Source organism: Petromyzon marinus, chromosome 9 (genome assembly GCF_048934315.1).
Source record: "Petromyzon marinus isolate PM22_M1 ecotype Great Lakes invasive population chromosome 9, UKy_Petmar_22M1.pri1.0, whole genome shotgun sequence".
Lineage (NCBI taxonomy): Eukaryota > Metazoa > Chordata > Hyperoartia > Petromyzontiformes > Petromyzontidae > Petromyzon > Petromyzon marinus.
The window spans coordinates 7,681,089-7,701,271 of record NC_133675.1 but is presented as its reverse complement, the minus strand read 5'-3'; the positions used below and the strand labels follow the sequence as shown (position 1 = coordinate 7,701,271).

At 39.9% G+C, this 20,183-nt stretch overlaps 2 protein-coding genes across 5 annotated transcripts in view; one reads left to right on the top strand and one right to left on the bottom strand.

The window, feature by feature from the left end:
* The first annotated feature begins 4,193 nt into the window (after nucleotides 1–4,193).
* Nucleotides 4,194–17,557, top strand: DNASE1L3 (deoxyribonuclease 1L3). 2 transcript variants are annotated; one of them, XM_076065862.1, is made up of 8 exons: nucleotides 4,194–4,216; nucleotides 6,539–6,627; nucleotides 8,186–8,272; nucleotides 8,834–8,946; nucleotides 11,307–11,419; nucleotides 11,780–11,937; nucleotides 14,360–14,456; nucleotides 16,243–17,557. In XM_076065862.1, exons 2-8 carry the CDS (start codon nucleotides 6,560–6,562, stop codon nucleotides 16,288–16,290), a joined length of 684 nt encoding a protein of 227 aa, XP_075921977.1. In that variant the 5' UTR covers nucleotides 4,194–4,216; nucleotides 6,539–6,559; the 3' UTR covers nucleotides 16,291–17,557. The 2 variants fall into 2 exon arrangements, with proteins under 2 accessions (XP_075921977.1, XP_032806563.1); XM_032950672.2 differs by lacking the exon at nucleotides 4,194–4,216 and adding an exon at nucleotides 4,584–4,873.
* The window catches only part of SLC2A9 (solute carrier family 2 member 9), a 79,133-nt gene continuing 76,180 nt past the window's right edge, over nucleotides 17,231–20,183 (bottom strand). For all 3 annotated transcript variants that reach the window (XM_076065860.1, XM_076065859.1, XM_076065861.1), the window contains one exon: nucleotides 17,231–19,735. In XM_076065860.1, the coding sequence (XP_075921975.1) occupies nucleotides 19,496–19,735 (240 nt within the window). In that variant the 3' untranslated portion in view covers nucleotides 17,231–19,495. The remainder of the gene's footprint in view (nucleotides 19,736–20,183) is intronic.

Genomic DNA, 20,183 nt, shown 5'->3' with positions numbered 1-20,183 from the left:
GGTTCTCACAAAATCCCTCCTGAGATGTGTGCAAACCTGGTGGCCAACTACAATAAACGTCTGACCTCTGTGATTGCCAACAAGGGCTTTGCCACCAAGTACTAAGTCATGTTTTACAGAGGGGTCAAATACTTCTTTCCCTCATTAAAATGCATGTCAATGTAAAACATTTTTGACATGCGTTTTTCTGGATTTTGTTGTTGTTATTCTGTCTCTCACTGTTCAAATAAACCTACCATTAAAATTATAGACTGATCATTTCTTTGTCAGTGGGCAAACGTACAAAATCAGCAGGGGATCAAATATGCGGTAACCGTGCAAATGCGCGCCGTGGTGGCGAGATGTTAACTACCTGGCCTTGTGTACGTAAGGACGGGGTTTTGATCCCGACCCTGACGCCTGTTTATTTGGAGTTTGCGTGTTCTCTCTCCCCATGGTCAAGTGGATTTTCCTCCAGGTCCTCTGGTTTTTTTCCCCTCCACATTTAGAATCAACACGCGTTCAGAGTATTTGGCTGCTATAACAAAAAAATCCACATGAGAGGCCACTTCGTCGAGCCACCATTAGTGGCCAAGTCGCTTCTGAAAAAGGGCTATGCAGCAGAGTGGGCCTTACCTGGTAAAATAAAAAAATATAGTAGTAAGTCATATTCTTAGCTCTTTCGGTAAAGTCACGTTGAAGGGAAACAATGCAATAATAAAATATATATAAAACAATATTATTGTTCTTCTTTGGTTCTTTCGGTAAAGTCACGTAGAATGAGAATAAAATAATAAATTCATAAAATAAAATAACAATAAAATGCTCACGACGTTTCGACCACAACACAAGCGGCCTTCATCAGGTGAAGGGACCAGACTGTCTCACCTGATGAAGGCCGCTTGTGTTGTGGCCGAAACGTCGTGAGAATTTCATTGTGTTATTTTATTTTATTAATTTATTATGTTATTCTCATTCTACGTGACTTTACCGAAAGAACCAAAGAAGATGAATCCTTGCAGTCACGAAAGCTTTAATTCGAAATATTATTGTTTTATATATATTTTATATTTTATGATTTTATTGTTTCCCTTCAACGTGACTTTACCGAAAGAGCTAAGAATATGAATTACTGCAGTCACGAAAGCTTTAAATCAAAATTTATAGTAGTAAGTCGTTTAATTGAGTACACTGGCCTTGCAATTCAGAAGATGGCAGCTCACATTGTATCTCTGCCATGGCATTTGAAACAGAGGGCAGGTTTATTAAATCCAACTGTGGATACATCACAGGTAGTTGATCAGCAGGTCATGTGTCGTGGGGTAGGGCATGGCTACTCGACCCTCTTCCAAGGCATCTGACCAGATACACGAGTTATGTGGCTTATACATCTGGTCAAATATAATATAGAGGCGCTCTAATGAGCCGTTTCTAACAGAGGCCCTTCTGCCAGCGATGGCATGAGCAAATAATACACCTTCACCTTAGCTGTCACTGTTACATTCAGATAAAGCCTCGATAGCATTTAACAATTATTGGCTGTTCTATCATATGATAGTGAATAAAAACAAGTGTCAAATATTAGATTTTCTTAAATAGTATGCTTGAAATTACACTAAGGGAAAGGAAATCAAGTACATGTGTAGTATTCCTGGTTCTTTCGGTAAAGTCACGTAGAAGGGAAACAATAAAATAATAAAAATATTTAACAATAAAATTCTCACGACGTTTCGACTGAAACACAAGCAATCATCATCATCACGTGTGGACTTGAGCAGGACATATTTAGAGATGGGATGATAGCCAACGATCAAAAATGGCAATTAAATGGCAGTCAAACGAGAGTACTGTATACAAGAAAAAATTCAAATTTTATTGTTGTGGTTTACACACCTGATGATGATTGCTTGTGTTGCAGTCGAAACGTCGTGAGAATTTTATTGTTTTATATTTGTATTATTTTATTGTTTCCCTTTTACGTGACTTTACCGAAAGAACCAAGAATATGAAGTCCCGGCAGTCACGAAAGCTTTAAGTCAAAATTTACATGTGTAGTGTTGTAAAGACGAATACACTTCTTAGGAGGCACACTCTGTTTATTGTTATTCCTTTCTTATACAGTCCTTAACATACAGAGGGGTATACGGTCCCCTCACCCGATACTCTAAGGAGGTACAGCCTCCGGACTCAGCGTAACCTACACACAGATCTTCTTGATACCTAAGGAGGTACAGCCTTCATTTAGAGATGGGATGATAGCCAACGATCAAAATGGCAATTATATGGCAGTCAAACGAGAGTACTGTATACAGCTGAGATGATTACCATCCATAAGATGAAGTAATGAGATTGGCTCGTGTACAGGTGATGAATAAACGGTGGCATCACGAGACCACGGGGGATGGCGACAACTTGGTGTGGTCTTCATTACAGCAATGGATACATCATGGCTTATACCAATGATGACGAATGAAACATGGTTTCACAACACTATTAAACAATGAACGTCAGGTCAATTTGGGACAGAAACCCCAAAGGCTTTCCTGATATTGCCTCGGCAAAGCCTGGATCGTTTTTTATCTTTTACAATTGATTCTTAATGAAATAGCAAATCCACGTTTTCAACAATGCTGCATATCGCATAGTTTCACTACTACCCCCACCGTGCCTCTCATAAATACCGCCTTAAACCTAAAACACTGTACCTTCTATCTTCTATTCTGTGTCACGTTAAAACGAGTCCTGTTCTCACACAGTCACTTTCAGTGTGAACTGCTTTGCCATACGTCTCTATGTATGGTTGCGAGTATAGTGAGTTCTTATGGAGATGGAGACGTCGTAGAGGCAACACGGTTTATTCATAACTAACATACAACTCCCTTAACATCCCCTATCTAGGGAGGTACAGCCTCCGGGCTAACGTGACTTATACTTGGCAACTCAACTCTTAGCCCTCCGGCTATCGATGCCCTAGGGGAGGCTATCCTGACCCGACCCAGCCAAGGTACGGGTCTCGACCACTGGTCCCAGCTCAACCCGGCCCTTGTAAGGGCAGTGGGCTCGAGGTCCCAGGGTCCTAGTCTCGCTGTCTTCAGTCTTCGTAGCACTGCCCTGAGCTGTGCTCGGGGTGCCCCTTCTGTACACCTCCAGGGGATACCTCCGCCTCTGGTACCGCCCCCTTTCTGGAACCTTCCAGAGGATCCTGGAAGGCCCCCCCCCCCCAGCCCCCCACCTGGGGTAGGGGAGGGGAACCCAGCCTCCCTGGGGTCCGGCTCTCTCGCTTACCTTGTCCAGGCTAGCACACCCTACAGACCTCTGGCTGCAACTGCAGGTAAGTGGATACAGGCGAATAGGCAGGTAAGTGGATACAGGCGAACAGGCAGGTAAGTGGATACAGGCGAACAGGCAGGTAAGTGGATACAGGCGAACAGGCAGGTAAGTGGATACAGGCGAACAGGCAGGTAAGTGGATACAGGCGAACAGGCAGGTAAGTGGATACAGGCGAACAGGCAGGTAAGTGGATACAGGCGAACAGGCAGGTAAGTGGATACAGGCGAACAGGCAGGTAAGTGGATACAGGCGAACAGGCAGGTAAGTGGATACAGGCGAACAGGCAGGTAAGTGGATACAGGCGAACAGGCAGGTAAGTGGATACAGGCGAACAGGCAGGTAAGTGGATACAGGCGAACAGGCAGGTAAGTGGATACAGGCGGTGTGTGCACACGCGTTTCCGACGCTACACGAGGATAAACATTTTATTGTATCAAGTTCCAAGCTTTATTTTGTTTCACCAATTGCAAGAGTGACTTGAGGCATTAGTCTGTTTTTCACAATAGCCCCAATTGAGTCATTTGCCATTTTCAAATATGGCAAATTAGGATCTCGACGCCAGCACACAATGGTCGAATCTTGCGAATGGCACCAGGGCATCTCACGTCCACAGAATGTGATCTCAATTACACGCAGAGACATCATGCGAGCAGCCCTGGATTAGGACCGTGAAACTCTGCAACGAGCAGCGAATGCGCTACCACCGGCAGCAGATGTCGAAGAGTTGTTCTGTCGAGCTCTCCGATGTGTGTTCGGGTTGTACCGCGTGTTGTTTGGCATCGTGCGTGACCTTTCAATCCATGTGCTGGGAACTTCTTCAGGACCTGGATTCCTGATTTAACTGAATTCTTGAAGAAGCTGTCGCCACTTGGCGCCAAACGTCGGACTTCATATTGAATAACACGAGGTACAACCCTATGTACTGTATGCATAATCATGAGGTGAACTATGATGATGTATTAGCTACACAACATATTTTGTAAAATATATATCAGTTATGTTATTAGCACCGGAAGATTGCAGTTTGAAAATGCATTTCTTGTTTGAACTTTCTTTTTCTTTAAGATTTTGGCAGGTAACAGAACTGAAAAGCGCACCAATATTTTAAACTGGCCGTTGTTCGAGAAAAACATTTGCAGAGACCGACACATTGTAAACAACGTTGAGGGATGTTATCTATGGTATGTAAAGGTTGAGAGCAAAAGCTCAGAGGTTGAGAATGTTAATCCCAGAGATCTCTTTACCCACAGTGTATAAAAAGCACAACATTCAAAGAGGTATACGGCCACTGGGTGTCGATTCCCTATTTAAACGTTCCCAAACCAGTTTAAAGCAACAGATGAGCTTGAGAGTCGACACATGCACACTTCGCTCTGGGATACATTTATAAATTCTGTGCATATTGGCAGATTTCAATCTAAAAATGCGGTCTCTGTTGAGCCTGCTGCTACTGCTAGCAGTTTGTTCCTGTGCAGTTAATGCACTAAAAATATGTTCTTTCAACATACAATCGTTTGGAGAAACGAAGGCTGCTAAAGGACATATCATGGCTATCATTACTAAGGTGAGCTGTGCAAGACTGTATTAAAGCAGTAGTACAGTGAGGGAAAAAAGTATTTGATCCCCTGCTGATTTTGTACGTTTGCCCACTGACAAAAAAATGATCAGTCTATTATTTTAACGGTTGGTTTATTTGAACAGTGAGATACAGAATAACAACAAAAAATCCAGAAAAACGCATGTCAAAAATGTTATAAATTGATTTGCATTTTAATGAGGGAAATAAGTATTTGACCCCCTCTCAATCAGAAAGATTTCTGGCTCCCAGGTGTCTTTTTTACAGGTAACGAGCTGAGATTAGGAACACACTCTTAAAGGAAGTGCCCCTGATCTCAGCTTGTTACCTGTATAAAAGACACCTGTCCACAGAAGCAATCAATCAATCAGATTCCCAACTCTCCACCATGGCCAAGACCAAAGAGCTCTCCAAGGATGTCAGGGACAAGATTGTAGACCTACACAAGGCTGGAATGGGCTACAAGACCATTGCCAAGCAGCTTGGTGAGAAGGTGACAACAGTTGGTGCGATTATTCGCAAATGGGAGAAACACAAAAGAACTGTCAATCTCCATCGGCCTGGGGCTTCATGCAAGATCTCACCTCGTGGAGTTGCAATGATCATGAGAACGGTGAGGAATCAGCCCAGAACTACACGGGAGGATCTTGTCAATGATCTCAAGGCAGCTGGGATCATAGTCACCAAGACAACAATTGGTAACACACTACGCCGTGAAGGACTGAAATCCTGCAGCGCCCGCAAGGTCCCCCTGCTCAAGAAAGCACATATACATGCCTGTCTGAAGTTTGCCAATGGACATCTGAATGATTCAGAGGACAACTGGGTGAAAGTGTTGTGGTCAGATGAGACCAAAATTGAGCTCTTTGGCATCAACTCAACTCGCCGTGTTTGGAGGAGGACGAATGCTGCCTATGACCCCAAGAACATCATCCCCACCGTCAAATATGGAGGTGGACAGGACAACTTCACCGCATCAAAGGGACGATGGAGGGGGCCATGTACCGTCAAATCTTGGGTGAGAACCTCCTTCCCTCAGCCATGGGAATTGAAAATGGGTCGTAGATGGGTATTCCAGCATGACACTGACCCAAACACACGGCCAAGGCAACAAAGGAGTGGCCCAAGAAGAAGCACATTAAAGTCCTGGAGTGGCCTAACCAGTCTCCAGACCTTAATCCCATAGAAAATATGTGGAGGGAGCTGAAGGTTCGAGTTGCCAAACGTCAGCCTGGAAACCTTAATGACTTGAAGAAGATCTGCAAAGAGGAGTGGGACAAAATCCCTCCAGAGATGTTTGCAAACCTGGTGGCCAACTACAAGAAACGTCTGACCTCTGTGATTGCCAACAAGGGTTTTGCCACCAAGTACTAAGTCATGTTTTGCAGAGGGGTCAAGTACTTATTTCCCTCATTTAAATGCAAATCAATTTATAACATTTTTGAAATGCGTTTTTCTGGATTTTTTTCTTGTTATTCTGTCTCTCACTGTTCAAATAAACCTACCATTAAAATTATAGACTGATCATTTCTTTGTCAGTGGGCAAACGTACAAAATCAGCAGGGGATCAAATACTTTTTCCTTCACCGTATACATTGCAGCAATACAAACACACACGTGTCAATGTTTAACATTTGGTTTTATTATGCTCAGGTTACTTCTCGATGTGACATCATGCTCGTGATGGAAGTGAAAGATTCCACCGGATCATCATTAGTGTCGCTGGTAAATGAACTTAACAGGTACGTTTAAGAGACATTATTTGTGACTGTAATAATTGAATTAGCGATATGTGCTTCATAAATTAATTATTTAACGTAGCAATTCAAGGTTAAAATTATCCTTCTCAAACAAGATGTTACGAGCTCTCCGATGCTTTTGTTGGTTGTAGCACGCAGTGCTGCTCAAACCCCATCAGTGCAATACTGCAAAATATGTAAAAAAAAATCCATTGCAAAAATGAATTTCTTACAAATGTCATGTGAGGTGAAAAATACACTATTTCGCTACATTGTTCTTAAATCTCAGTAGAAATGTATTACTTTGCCAAGTTACCTTGCTACGAAAGGACCAAGTAATATATTGTTCAAAAACTAGTACTTGCTTTGAATAAAGAAGGCACCCACCCATGTGTGAAAAACTGCATATTATTCACATACAAGCAGGTTCCCGAGCAGGTATTGACAGCAAACCTCTTCTGCGTACTGTATTTCAATATTAGCTGTGGTTGCAGAAAAGCACAAATCTCTACCCATCGAGTATTTTTTTTACTTGCACTTTTGGCCATTGTATATCATACACATTTGAGCGAAAACAAATTACCGTACATTTTGCAGTGTATATGTGATTTAAAATAGCATTGTCCTACATTATTTGTATAACCCTTGTGGTCACAATTAGATGGTTATTAAAAGGAATAGCATTGTTTCCATCTAGAACTGTCATTTAAAAACAAAAACCCGTTATTTGTACATTTAAAATGCCACAAAAAGCGTGTTAACACATTCCCACTGTTTCTAAAACCCACTTGTGTGCTTTTAAAACATTGCATGTATTTCTTAATAATGTAGGTGCAAAGTGATATATTTAAAGTAATATATTTTCCATCCAGATTGCCTACAATTTCTCTATGCATGGAAATATCAGTGATAATGTGTGCCTCAGAATTCATTGGCATTTAGCCCAAGTAAATGCTTTTCATAACCTTAAATATTTTGCACAATAATAAAATGTGAAGCTTACTAAGAGGTGTGTGGTAGCAGCTGTGAATGTTTTTTTACTTCATCTTCGGTTAATTTTATTTTACTTCTTAGATGTCTTCGTGTTGTTCTTCCATCATCATACAAACTATATTTTCTGCACAGGACAGTCTTGCAAATTTCTTCATAGCTTTTACAAATTTGAGAATTTTAAGCACTGGTATGATTACAACTTCGCAAATGGTGTGTTTTTTTATATCAGGCAAATACAGGAACATACAAAAAATATCGTGAAACAAGTGTAAAGCATGTTTTACAGTTAAATCAATAACTTAAAGAAATTCATCATTTAAAATATTGCATAGTATACAACTATAATGGGCATCCGCAAACTGAAATCTCCACTAACCCATCACACCCATACTATTCATATTCACCAAACCATATGGAACAAAATAAATCTGGTACGTCAGAAGAACGACAACTTACAGGAGCGCTGAACTCGACACTAATAAAAAAAACTAGTGTACTAACCTTTTCTAATATTTCGACCGATTTGTGTTGCTCGTTCGCAACGCTTGTTATTTCCTATGCTCCCCAGAGGAGATAGACGAAAGCCTTACACCTACATCATCAGCGATCGCTTAGGAAGAAAGTCCTACAAGGAGCAGTACGCCTTTATCTACAGGTACCCTTCTTGCGCTTGGTGCACAGACATCTTTCCACACATTTATGGAGGGGAAATGGCTGGTGCATATTTCATTTATGACAAATATAGAACACATTTGCATTTTAAGTAGCAATGATAATATGAAGCCCTCCAGATAGGTAAATCATTTTCTCCAACATTTTTAGTTTGACAAGAAATTGCACGGAAGAAAAATGTAATTCTATGCACGTGCTAATTTGGTATGTGCACAATTGCATGCGGTGTGATTTCAGCCAATGCAATGACATGAGGACAATTGCTTTATTTACTGAGAGCACATTGCTTTTCAAGTGCGAATGAGATAAAAGAACAAAGAATAGAAAACCATTGGCAAAATATATTTTTCTTTTGCCAAAAGAATAAAATAAATTGTATTATGCCAAGATGCCAGGTGAAAATTAAGACTGTCTTCAATGTTGGCATTTAATATGAATTGAAATTTCTGCCTCAATATGCGTGACAATATTTGTCTATTGGAAGGAATAATATGCATGGTAAACATTGTTCGTTGTAAGGTAATTGTGCCTTTTTCTTTTTTAGACAAACCATGGTGAGTGTGTTGGACAGATACCAGTATATGGATGAGCAGGTCGGAGATGTGGATGCCTTTTCCAGAGAGCCATTTGTTGTCAAATTTAGCTCACCCACGACAGGTTCGTATTAAAGATTCACAAAAAAGCTTTTCTGTTCTATTGAGGCCATGCAACAATTCACCGATCACCTCATCCCCTGATACCCTCACCGCCCTCCCACCTCCACCCCACACCGACCACCCACAACAATTTGATGAACTGAGGTTACAATTAAATTATCACGTTTTTTGGAAATAATTTTACCATTTTATTTGCGTTGTTTATTGTTAATACGGAAATTTGCTCCATAAGCTCAAATGTAACACGATAACATAATTTGAGATGTACTGCATATGAGGCACGGTATACGTTGAATGTAAAACAGCTATGAGGAAGATAATATAATGTAATAAAAATGTTATTCTTCAATAAGTGTCCTTAAAAAGAAAAATGAGGCGACGTTTCAGGCAATGACCCTTCTTCATTGCACGTGCTATAGCACATGATGTGGTGTGTTATTGACGAACATGTTGAGTTCTTATTCTTAGCTCTTTCGGTAAAGTCACGTTGAAGGGAAACAATAAAATAATAAGATATATATGAAACAATAAAAATTGTCACGACGTTTCGACCATAACACAAACGGTCATCATCAGGTGTGAAAACCAACGGCAAGAAACATTTGAAAGAAGTGTCGGTTTGCATAAATTTATTTATTTTTAAACGGTTTATTTATTTATAAAAAACGTTAGCGCCACGCGCAGCGATTTGGCAGTTTATTTAGAAGGACTAGTCCATCTATGTTCTGAAAAGAGGAGGGGGGAGACGAAAAATTAATGTATGCTGTCTGAAAGCCACCGTAAGTGGGAACAACGAATTAAGACCTGAAATGGTTTATCAAATCCTTCCAATGATTGCTAAGCCAGAATCCATCTTCTCGGTTGAAATTGTCTTGGAGAAGTCAATGTCATGTGAGCCTACTGAATTATAACAATGATCTGCCACGGCCGAGGTGTTGGTTCTACCGTGTTTAAGGTCTGCTTTGTGTTCACGAATGCGGTCCGAGACATGGCGTTTGGTTTCTCCAATGTAACTACTACCACAGAGGCAACTTAGTTTGTAGACACCAGGGTACTGTATGTCCGGAATCACATCTTTTACAGACGGAACCAGATCACGGATTTTATGTAATGTGTTGAAACGGACCTGGATCTTGTGTTTATTCAAGATTTTGGAGATCTTTTTTGTGATCCCCGCAATGTGGGGTAAAGTGATGGTTTTGAAAGGCTCCTCAAGAGGGTCCTTCTTCATGGTTTGAGTGATAGCTTTGAGGATTGTATAGTCGGAGTAACCATTAGCCTTAAGAGCTTGGTGTACTAAGTTGCCTCTGTGGTAGTAGTTACATTGGAGAAACCAAACGCCATGTCTCGGACCGCATTCGTGAACACAAAGCAGACCTTAAACACGGTAGGACCAACACCTCGGCCGTGGCAGATCATTGTTATAATTCAGTAGGCTCACATGACATTGACTTCTCCAAGACAGATGTTCTTTGTAAGCCATCTGGCTACCATGAGAGATTCGTTCATGAGGCTATCCACATATATAAGCACAGAGACAATTTCAACCGAGAAAATGGATTCTGGCTTAGCAATCATTGGAAGGATTTGATAAACGATTTCAGGTCTTAATTGATTGTTCACGCTTACGGTGGCTTTCAGACAGCATACATTAATTTTTCGTCTCCCCCCTCCTCTTTTCAGAACATAGATGGACTCGTCCTTCTAAATAAACTGCCAAATCGCTGCGTGTGGCGCTAACGTTTTTTTTATAAATAAATAAATACACCTTTTATGAATAAATACGAACACCGTTTTAAAATAAATAAATAAATGATAACCGACACTTCTTTCAAATGTTTCTTGCCGTTGGTTTTTTCACACCTGATAATGACCGTTTGTTATGGTCGAAACGTCGTGAGAATTTTTTATTGTTTTATATATTTTATTATTTTATTATTTCCCTTCAACGTGACTTTACCGAAAGAGCTAAGAAGATGAATTACTGCAGTCACGAAAGCTTTAAATCAAAAAATGTTGAGTTCTGTTTTTGTTACTCATACACCACTGACAATGCAATATCACCACGTAAAAATGATCAATTGCCACATGATGCACGATTCGATGCATGTATAATTGATTTTCATCAATGCATCGTTACGTGCCTTATATTTAGACATTTGAGTATAAATTTAAGGATTTAAAATTTCATCCCAACAAATGACGGGCCTCCTTTTTTCTGTCACCTGTTTGCAGTGACGGTTTAATTGTTCTGTAAACTTCCTAAATTATATTTTTTAAATAACTGAAATATTATATATATTTTTCCTTCTTCAGCAAAGACTTTTGCCTTTGGCCAATGTGTTTCTTTGTACCATGCAGATATTAAAGAGTTCATATTGATCCCACAACACACGACCCCTGAGGCCTCCGTAAAGGAGTTGGACGAGCTCTACGATGTTTACATGGATGTTAAGAACCGCTGGAAAGCAGAGGTAAAGGAAATTATACTTTATAATTTGTGGAAGACAGATTTCAGGTCAAGCGAGTGCAGTGTATGTCCAGGCCCCCTAAAACGCCGTCACGGTCAATACATGTGCCTTTTGGAGGCAGGCCAACACCAATGATGGTGCTGGCAGCTTGGCAACGTCCCGGTTCAATGGTGTCAAAGCACGCGGCGAGAAATTACGGGCCAGCAGTTGTGAGCACTGTTGCTACAGCGGTTACAAAAAGCTACTACACTCGACGAAATATACCCACTACCCATCATTAAATTTAACAAAATGCCTTAACTTGCTTCTGTCAAACAAAATACAAGTTTATGATCAGTAACTTGTGCAATTGTTTTGCCACAGAACATGATATTTCTGGGAGATTTTAATGCTGGCTGCACGTACGTGACACGGAAGAAGTGGAGTCAAATTCGAATCAGGATGGAGGAAGGCTTCCACTGGCTGATTGGCGACGAAACAGACACCACAGTCAACACGAACACCAGATGCGCGTATGACAGGTGAGCAATTACAAGCACCACGGTACATGGTGTGCCAGATTACTTACTTGTCACAATCCATGGCTTTCGAACCCACACTGCCAAATGAAGATCGAATCCATATGTTTTGTTATCTTTCATTAAAGATTTTATTCCATAGACAGAAAGTGCTAAAAATACACTCAAATGCACTGCAAATGGCAATACGCAGGCGCTCACATAGAACAATCACTACATATTTAGTTTTTCTTATGCAATTACAGGACATTTGTTTAATTCCAGGTTTAAGACATTCCTGTTTTTACTTTGCATTGTATGACCCTCCTACCCCACTTCCCAACCTCTGCCCTTGAAATTGTCAACCCTCCCCAAACAACATTTGGAGATGTCACAAATATGCTGCTTACAAATCCAAAATCTATTGCTGCTACATTGTTAGAAAAAAATAGTTTGGTTGAGACAAAATTTGAGTTTGCTCAAAGTAAAAAAATATATTTATTAGTCTGTGTGGTTTAAAACAAACACATGAATTGTCAATATTTAAAAATGCATTTAGCATACGGTCTTCATGTTGTAGAAGTGAGTGGTTGTAAAACGACTTTTGATACACGGTTTGTGTGGTTTTAGCAACTGGTGACCAACCTTGATTTTACAAATTTAAAACGCTGAATATTACGAAATATACTCTGGTTTTACTTCAACACTGGTTTTCATAACGCAGATCAACATTGAAATGTGAAATTGTGGCAACGCTATAAAACATGACATCAAGCCTTCGTGACTGCAGGGATTCCTATTCCTTGGGTCTTTCGTTAAAGTCACGTAGAACAATTTTTTTTTTACAAAAAAACTACGATTCGATCGTAACACAAGCAATCGTCATCGGGAGGAAAAAGGAGGGGGAAAGCCTGCTGAAGCAGGCTGTTTTAAAGGTTTCTCACTTTAACATCACTAGCCCACTTCGTGTATGACCCTTGGGCTACACCCATTTCAAACCTTTAAAACAGCCTGCTTCAGCAGCTTTTTCCCTATTTTTTTGTCCTGATGACGATTGCTTGTGTTGCGATCGAAACGTCGTAGTTTTTTGTAAAAAAAAATTGTCCTACGCGACTGTACCGAAAGACCCAAAGAATATGCTATAAAACACACAAACACTGTTAACTAGAACAAAGTGATGCTTATTCTTAGCTCTTTCGGTAAAGTCACGTTGAAGGGAAACAATAAAATAATAAAATATATATAAAACAATACAAATTCTCACGACGTTTCGACAATAACACAAACGGTCGTCATCACACACCTGATGACTACCGTTTGTGTTATGGTCGAAACGTCGTGAGAATTTTTATTGTTTTATATATATTTTATTATTTTATTGTTTCCCTTCAACGTGACTTTGCCGAAAGAGCTAAGAATATGAATTACTGCAGTCACGAAAGCTTTAAATCAAAAGTGATGCTTGTTTAGACAAATGCGTATAAAAGCATGCCTCAGGAACACTTAGCGTTTCAGGCAGATGTCACACTGAATGTCTAATAAAAATGGTATATGATGTCACTCTTAAAGGAAGAACACTTAAACCTTTTACACGTTGGTTCTTGTTCTCCACCTTGAACAAAAGATTGAACAAATGGCCACTGGTGCTATCATGGGGCAACAGCGCACAATTTACGAATGCAAACTTCCGCCTCTGTGAATATCGTATTCACCGTGTGCACGGGCGGAGAATGAAGGCGATATTAATCGGGTATTTTGGGCATTCATTTATATGGTCACAAGATAATCATATTACCGTGCAGCTTGCTTGTGCACATTAATGTAGTCAGCCGCAAACATTACATCATATATTTATTTTTATCCAAGACGCAAAAAAATATATATATTTGTTTAAAGGTAGAGGTGCAACCCCATAATTTCTTGCTTACACCACTGCTGGCATAACAGACCTCCACTAGAGGGAGATGTAGAGGTCCCCTCTGGAGGGTAATTGGCCTACTCTTCCATGCTGTCCACACCTCCAGGAAGTTGTGGGAGTACCCACACTTTACCCAACAAAGTGCACCCTACTAAGATGTACTGGACTTTTAAATGATATCCCTAAGAGGTAAACGTAGAAGAAAAAAATATACCAATACATCAAAATCATTCACGAGCTTCAATTAAAGCATATTTAAATGTGTTTCACAATCATTGTGCTCACAACATACTTAATACCATAAATAAATCACATCCTCAGTTTCCTTCAAATTTATATATTACTTACAGCACCATGACACGTTTCGATTTTAAACGTTTTTTTTGTAGCTTCTTTTAAACGATACTAACATTTACGCTGCACTGTTCATCCTGCCAAAGTGTGTTGAATTACGTGTTACGGCTTTACATGTCCATCGGGATATTCAGCGTAACCAATGCACTCAATTAAAACTTGTACGCTGGGCAGAATCGTGGTTAAAGGTGAACCACTCTACAGAGCAGTTGTGCCTGGGTCGGCTAAGCCCTTCAACTTCCAAGCAGCGTATGGACTTTCTGAGACAGAGGTAAAACAAATACTGATGCATCACAAAAGCCATCCACTTCTAAATATATATTACACAAAACATCTACACAATGACCAGACCGAACACAAGAATATTAATGCCCTGCATTCTTCCAGCCGCGATGTGCTACTCAGCTATTTCCAGTTTTTTTTTTGTTTTAAACTGGCCAGGTGGCGGCTCAGCCGTAGAGCGAACGGCTCGCGATTTGCGAGTTCATATCCCCGTTTGGAGGTTGACTCAGCCCATCATACCTCTTGAGATCGATCAAATGAGAACCACTTTGTGTGGAAATCAACTCACCTACCCGCCGCAGGAATGTTTTCAGTTTTTTTTTTCAGTTTAATTTATTAGGTATAACCCTGTGAGCCATGCGGCTCTTGACTCGGGTGCAACCACAGCAAAATGTGGAACTTCCACCACTGTTTCACCGCTGGCTCAGGGCTGTGAACTGCGAACTGTGGGCAAAACATCACTTTGCAAGTCTGACATCTGTTGAAAGTTGAATATAACCATTCGAATTATTGGAGGAGTGAAAAAAGGTTGCACAAGATGTGAAAAATCATGGACGTGCCTCACCACTGCAAGCCTGACTGACAAGCAATCTCTGTGACAAAGTGCTTATTTGTATTGCGTTACTCATTTCCACATCTCCTTGCACTAAGAGGCATGACCTCAGACAACACACAAAAAGCACAACCTTTTATCGACATATCAGTGCATACATGGCGAAGGGCTTGTATAGTTCAGTAGTGATGGGTAAGTCACCTTGGGAGCTCTTGACAATGATATGTGCACCTTGTCTGATGCTAATCTGCTATTAAACGTGGAAATGTTTGAATAACCAAAAATGGCGTCAAATTGATGTTACTCTATTTCGCCTTCACGTAAATGTGTATTAAATTTGAACAAAGTTAGAAAACTAAGGTGAGCAAACAAACGCCTGCGTGTAGCTGCGCTAAGATGCATAACACAGCACTGCACACATTGAAGGAAAGCTAAGAGACAAATTGAGACTGTTCTAGGGCTTTCACCTATCTGTTAGAGCTTTTAACAGACAACGGGACAAGAAGTCACAGCTCATCGAGACGCTGACCTTCCTCAAAAGATGCCGCGATCACAAGCGTAAAGGTCGTGATCTAAGCGTGGCTTCTCTCACTCCAGCGCTGTCCTCCAGACAGTCTCGTCCCTTCACCTGATGAAGGCCGCTTGTGTTGTGGCCGAAACGTCGTGATTTTTTGTTATTTTTTGTTATTTTATTTTCACCTACGTGACTTTACCCAATAGAACCAAATAGTATAAATTGAGACTGCTCAGACCCATTCATTGTTACATCTCTGCATTTTTCCCAAAAAGGACATACGTAAAGAGATCACTGAAACATCTGATAAACTACTCATAGAAAGGATATGTTAATAGAACGTGGCTTTTTTAAATACAGTACACGCAATCTAACGTGCAATTGACTTCATGCCACTGCGGTACAACAGCCATCCATGACAGGTGGTAGATTAGCAGCAATCACATGTTTGCACACAGTAAATAATTAGCCCACATAGAGCAGTGAGAAAATCTATTTGCGAAGCCATTATCATCCAGACGGGTGTGCAGAGAAAGGTCCAACATCTCATAAGCCTGCCAACATTTTTAAACTGCACCATGGTCGCTTAATTACATTCCAAACACAGTGGCATATGACTGCATAACACGACTGAATCATTATCTCACACAAACAGAAACACATTACTCTCTTCTCGTGATTAACTGTAACAAACTGTTTTGCTTTCAGGCATTGGAAGTCAGCGACCACTTTCCGATAGAAGTGGAAATAAAGTAAAATTGAGTTACATTCAGAGTGAAAGAATAAAAAAAACTATACTCACATCATAAAACATCACCGCAGGACAACTTCAATGGCTACTTTTAGAATGTCACACGCTTACAGTAAGCTACCCTACCACTGAATAAATGACCTTTTCCGAGCAGCTTGATACAAAAGACAGTGACACCGAAATTGGTGGTGGTTTAGGAGCCATTTTAAAGCACGTAAATATCCACAAACCCAAGGAAACCATGGAGTGCATTTCCATCGCGGGAAATGCCGCATTTAAAGGTTGCATGGCAATCCCATTGCTACAAACAAGAATCTGCTTACAGATGCACTATTCTTTGTTCAATGGGTTACGGTCAGTTTATCAGCATTTTACTTTCTTTGCTTCAGACATGATTGAGTGCTGCACACACTTGAATCTTCACAATGTTGCCATATTTATGCCAATATTTCCCATGTCTGTTGCAAATGGTCATGTGCTACCACAGTTTATCCTAACATTAAAAAAGGATAGTTATTTTTCCTTGTCGAGCGTCCCAAATAGAGTATAACTTCACGTGAAATCGATCTCGAGTGGGTTAACCGTTTGTCTAAAATTATCCGTGCATCTGTGATGCCGAAAATCAATTGACGCTATCACACACGTGACCATACGTTGATAAGAAGAGCAATGGGACACTACCAGTCGGCTGTTGCATGTATTTATACCAAGATAGCTTTTTATATTCTTGGTTCTTTCGGTAAAGTCACGTAGAATGGAAACAATAAAATAAAAATATAAAAAAAATTCTCACGACGTTTCGACTGCAACACAAGCAATCATCATCAGGTGTGAAAACCACACCGTGAGAATTTTATTGTTTTATATTTGTATTATTTTATTGTTTCCCTTCTACGTGACTTTACCGAAATAACCAAGAATATGAATCCCTGCAGTCACGAAAACTTTAAATCAAGATAGCTTTATCAAGCTGCTCTGGGCAAGAACAACCAAGCCAAAAAAATTGCAGGGGAGGGGGGGAGATGTTTTCCCAGCAATGGGAAAGTTACAGGCAGACAACATAATTGTTATTATCTCAATCACATTCATATCCCAATCATGTCCGGGATTTTTTTCTCCTTAAAAGTAGGATCACATTATTCATATATATCACAAAAACATCCACTGTTGATCTTTTTGTAAAGTTACTAAAATATGCATTTGTGACAACTGCTCAAAATTGAAATGATCAAAACATGTCGGCCGAAAATAAAAAAAAATACATCTATAAAACTTTTGTCGTTTTTATCATTTTTCGTTTCGCTTTTTGACAAACATGTACACTGCGTGCTATACATTGTGTGAATATCATAGGTTAGCAGTGTCATGTGCATTTACTCTCAAAAATGTTCCCTGTGCACATCAAATTTCATTAATATTTTTTTTAAAAGCTCTAACAAGGAAGGGGGCTGGGTGGCACTACTGAGATCCTGGACTTCAGATCGGGGTTTCAGCTACCTGTGATTAAACCGGGTTCTCAAGTGTAGCGAGCTGACCGGTTGTTAGCCTGGTCACTAATGACTATACACACACAAAACACCACTTAAAATGTGGCATTTAAATTTAGCAAAATTCCCACTATGAACAGTAAACACATCGGTTTGAATGTCGTAGGACAGCATGTGAAAAAGTGCACTCCCTCCTGTGTATAGGATACAAAAAAGTAATTAGAAACATTTTTTCTCATGAAATATCTCTGCAGACCATATTGCGACATCATAAGACCCATCTTCTTGGTTATTTCGGTAAAGTCACGTAGAAGGGAAATAATAAAAGAAAAAGACCCACTGATCGGTGAGATTTTCGAATGGATGCAGCTTCACGTGGCATGATGCCCATAGCATAATTGGAATACATTTTTTTTAAATGTACGTTAAAAAAACCCCTATGAGTAACACAGTTCAACATGAATACATCATCTCCTTACAGAAATGTAAAGGAATTATTTGACGTGGCTAAGAAAAAGAAACTGAAGACAGCAATTTTCACTTGGCTAACAAGAGAGCCATCTAGTGGCGATGGACAAATTGTATCTCAATACAATTTGGCTTCTAAATATAGCATCTAAGGTGGTATTGAGCCATGGTATGAGCAGCAACAAATTACGATAAGACTAATAAGGCCACATACTGTATAGAATTTTGTAAACGGCACTACAAATATAGCTGTATATTGTTGATCCAACATCAACATGTTTTTTTAATAAAAAAAATATTAATTATGTGTATACCAATACAGCACAAAACATTAAACAAATCTGATAAATATACAATTATAGTACACTTTATCTTCTCTACCAAACAATGGACAGGGTTTATAAAAACAATCTCGTTCAGATGTAATTAAGTATTATTAACTAGCCTGCTGAATAATATAAACCTGAAAAAGAAAGTGTGTGAATACTCCTGGGGAAGAGAGCTTGTCTTTCCGTTGAAGCATTAATCACTCTTTCCTGTTGTTTATGAGGCAATTACGATTATCTTGTATTAGGAAAGAAAAACCCATGTTAAGTACCCCATGGTGAACAATGATTTGATACCTTAATGTGCTCATGATGTCAGCGATGTATGATGCTCCACAAAATAATACACTTTGCATCAACGTTTGCGCAATTCAGAACCACATTAGATAAGGTGCAACCCTTATTCAAGCATACGCAGCCAAAATAAAGGGCCTTAAGTACGTGCAGAAAATGTGGGCCAAATGCATTAAAAACTGGAATGAGCAAAATTAAACTGAGCACGTTTAAACATTTGCAATGTGTAAATCAAAAGGCCTGTCTCATCTAATTTCCACACGCAAGCCACACATTTTTACACAAAATACAAGTAACGGCTTAATTACTTTTCAAATAATTTTCTCAAAAAATTCCACTTATTTTGAAATGTCATGGTGTCTTTCTAAAAGCTTCCAGAAAAGTGTCTTTAACACAAGTAGCACTCATTTGTACTGTATATGGAAAGCATTTCTTCCACGCCTGTTATTTTCACGACAGCTTGAAGAAGAAACAAGAAGAAGTCTAAGTATACACACATTCTTTTTTTTAGGTGGAGCAATTAAATCAATTTCCATGCGGGTGCTGGGTGCATAATAACATCACAGAATCGTGAGAGGTGGCGGCAGCGTGGGGAGGCCTTCATCCAGCAGTAGAATGACCGTAGCTGATATATATTACATATGGGTTACTAAATTCTGGGACTGGATGGTTTTGAATTCTGCAGAGACAACATTAACAGACTCTCTTTTCTCCAAAGCTAGTATGCTTGCTTGTACTTTGTTCAACTTGTCAAATGAGCGGCTGATCTCCATAAAGGTCCTCTTTTTGGTCTCCGGCAGCACGAAGTAGAGAAATATCGCAGCTCCCAAACATACTGCTGCAAACACCAGGAAGCTGTATGCATCCAGAGCTGTCTAGTTGGGGAAAATGAGACGGACAAAATCAAGACATTTCTTCAACACAAAGCATATTTACAATATCGTATATAACACGAACCTTCATTGACCGGCATGGTGAAATATGGTCAAACAACTCCCGCGAAATTCACCGGCATGGAAAGGCCTTCAGCGGTGGACTGATAATGATCTATCAAATACATTATTTAACACACATGAGAATTCGTGGTGCAATAGTTAACACACTGCACTTATGAGGTCTGTGTTCAGTTCCAGGTGACATCTAACATCGGTGGCGAGTGATATTTTGACTGGTCCTGCACTGCACTTTCACCAAACCGCACTGACCAGTGTGGTGAAGAATGGTCCAACAACCCCCAGGACTGACACAGCAGAAGACAACCACCATTCAGCAGTAGATTAACAAAGGCATGTATATAACCATTACTATTACACAACACATACA

Excerpts from the sequence above, each read along its gene's own strand:
- DNASE1L3 (XM_032950672.2), top strand. The coding sequence starts at position 4,733 with ATGCGGTCTCTGTTGAGCCTGCTGCTACTGCTAGCAGTTTGTTCCTGT. Across the intron at positions 11,938-14,359 it reads ACCAGATGCGCGTATGACAG|AATCGTGGTTAAAGGTGAAC; the intron begins GTGAGCAATTAC and ends TACGCTGGGCAG. Across the intron at positions 14,457-16,242 it reads ATGGACTTTCTGAGACAGAG|GCATTGGAAGTCAGCGACCA; the intron begins GTAAAACAAATA and ends TTTTGCTTTCAG.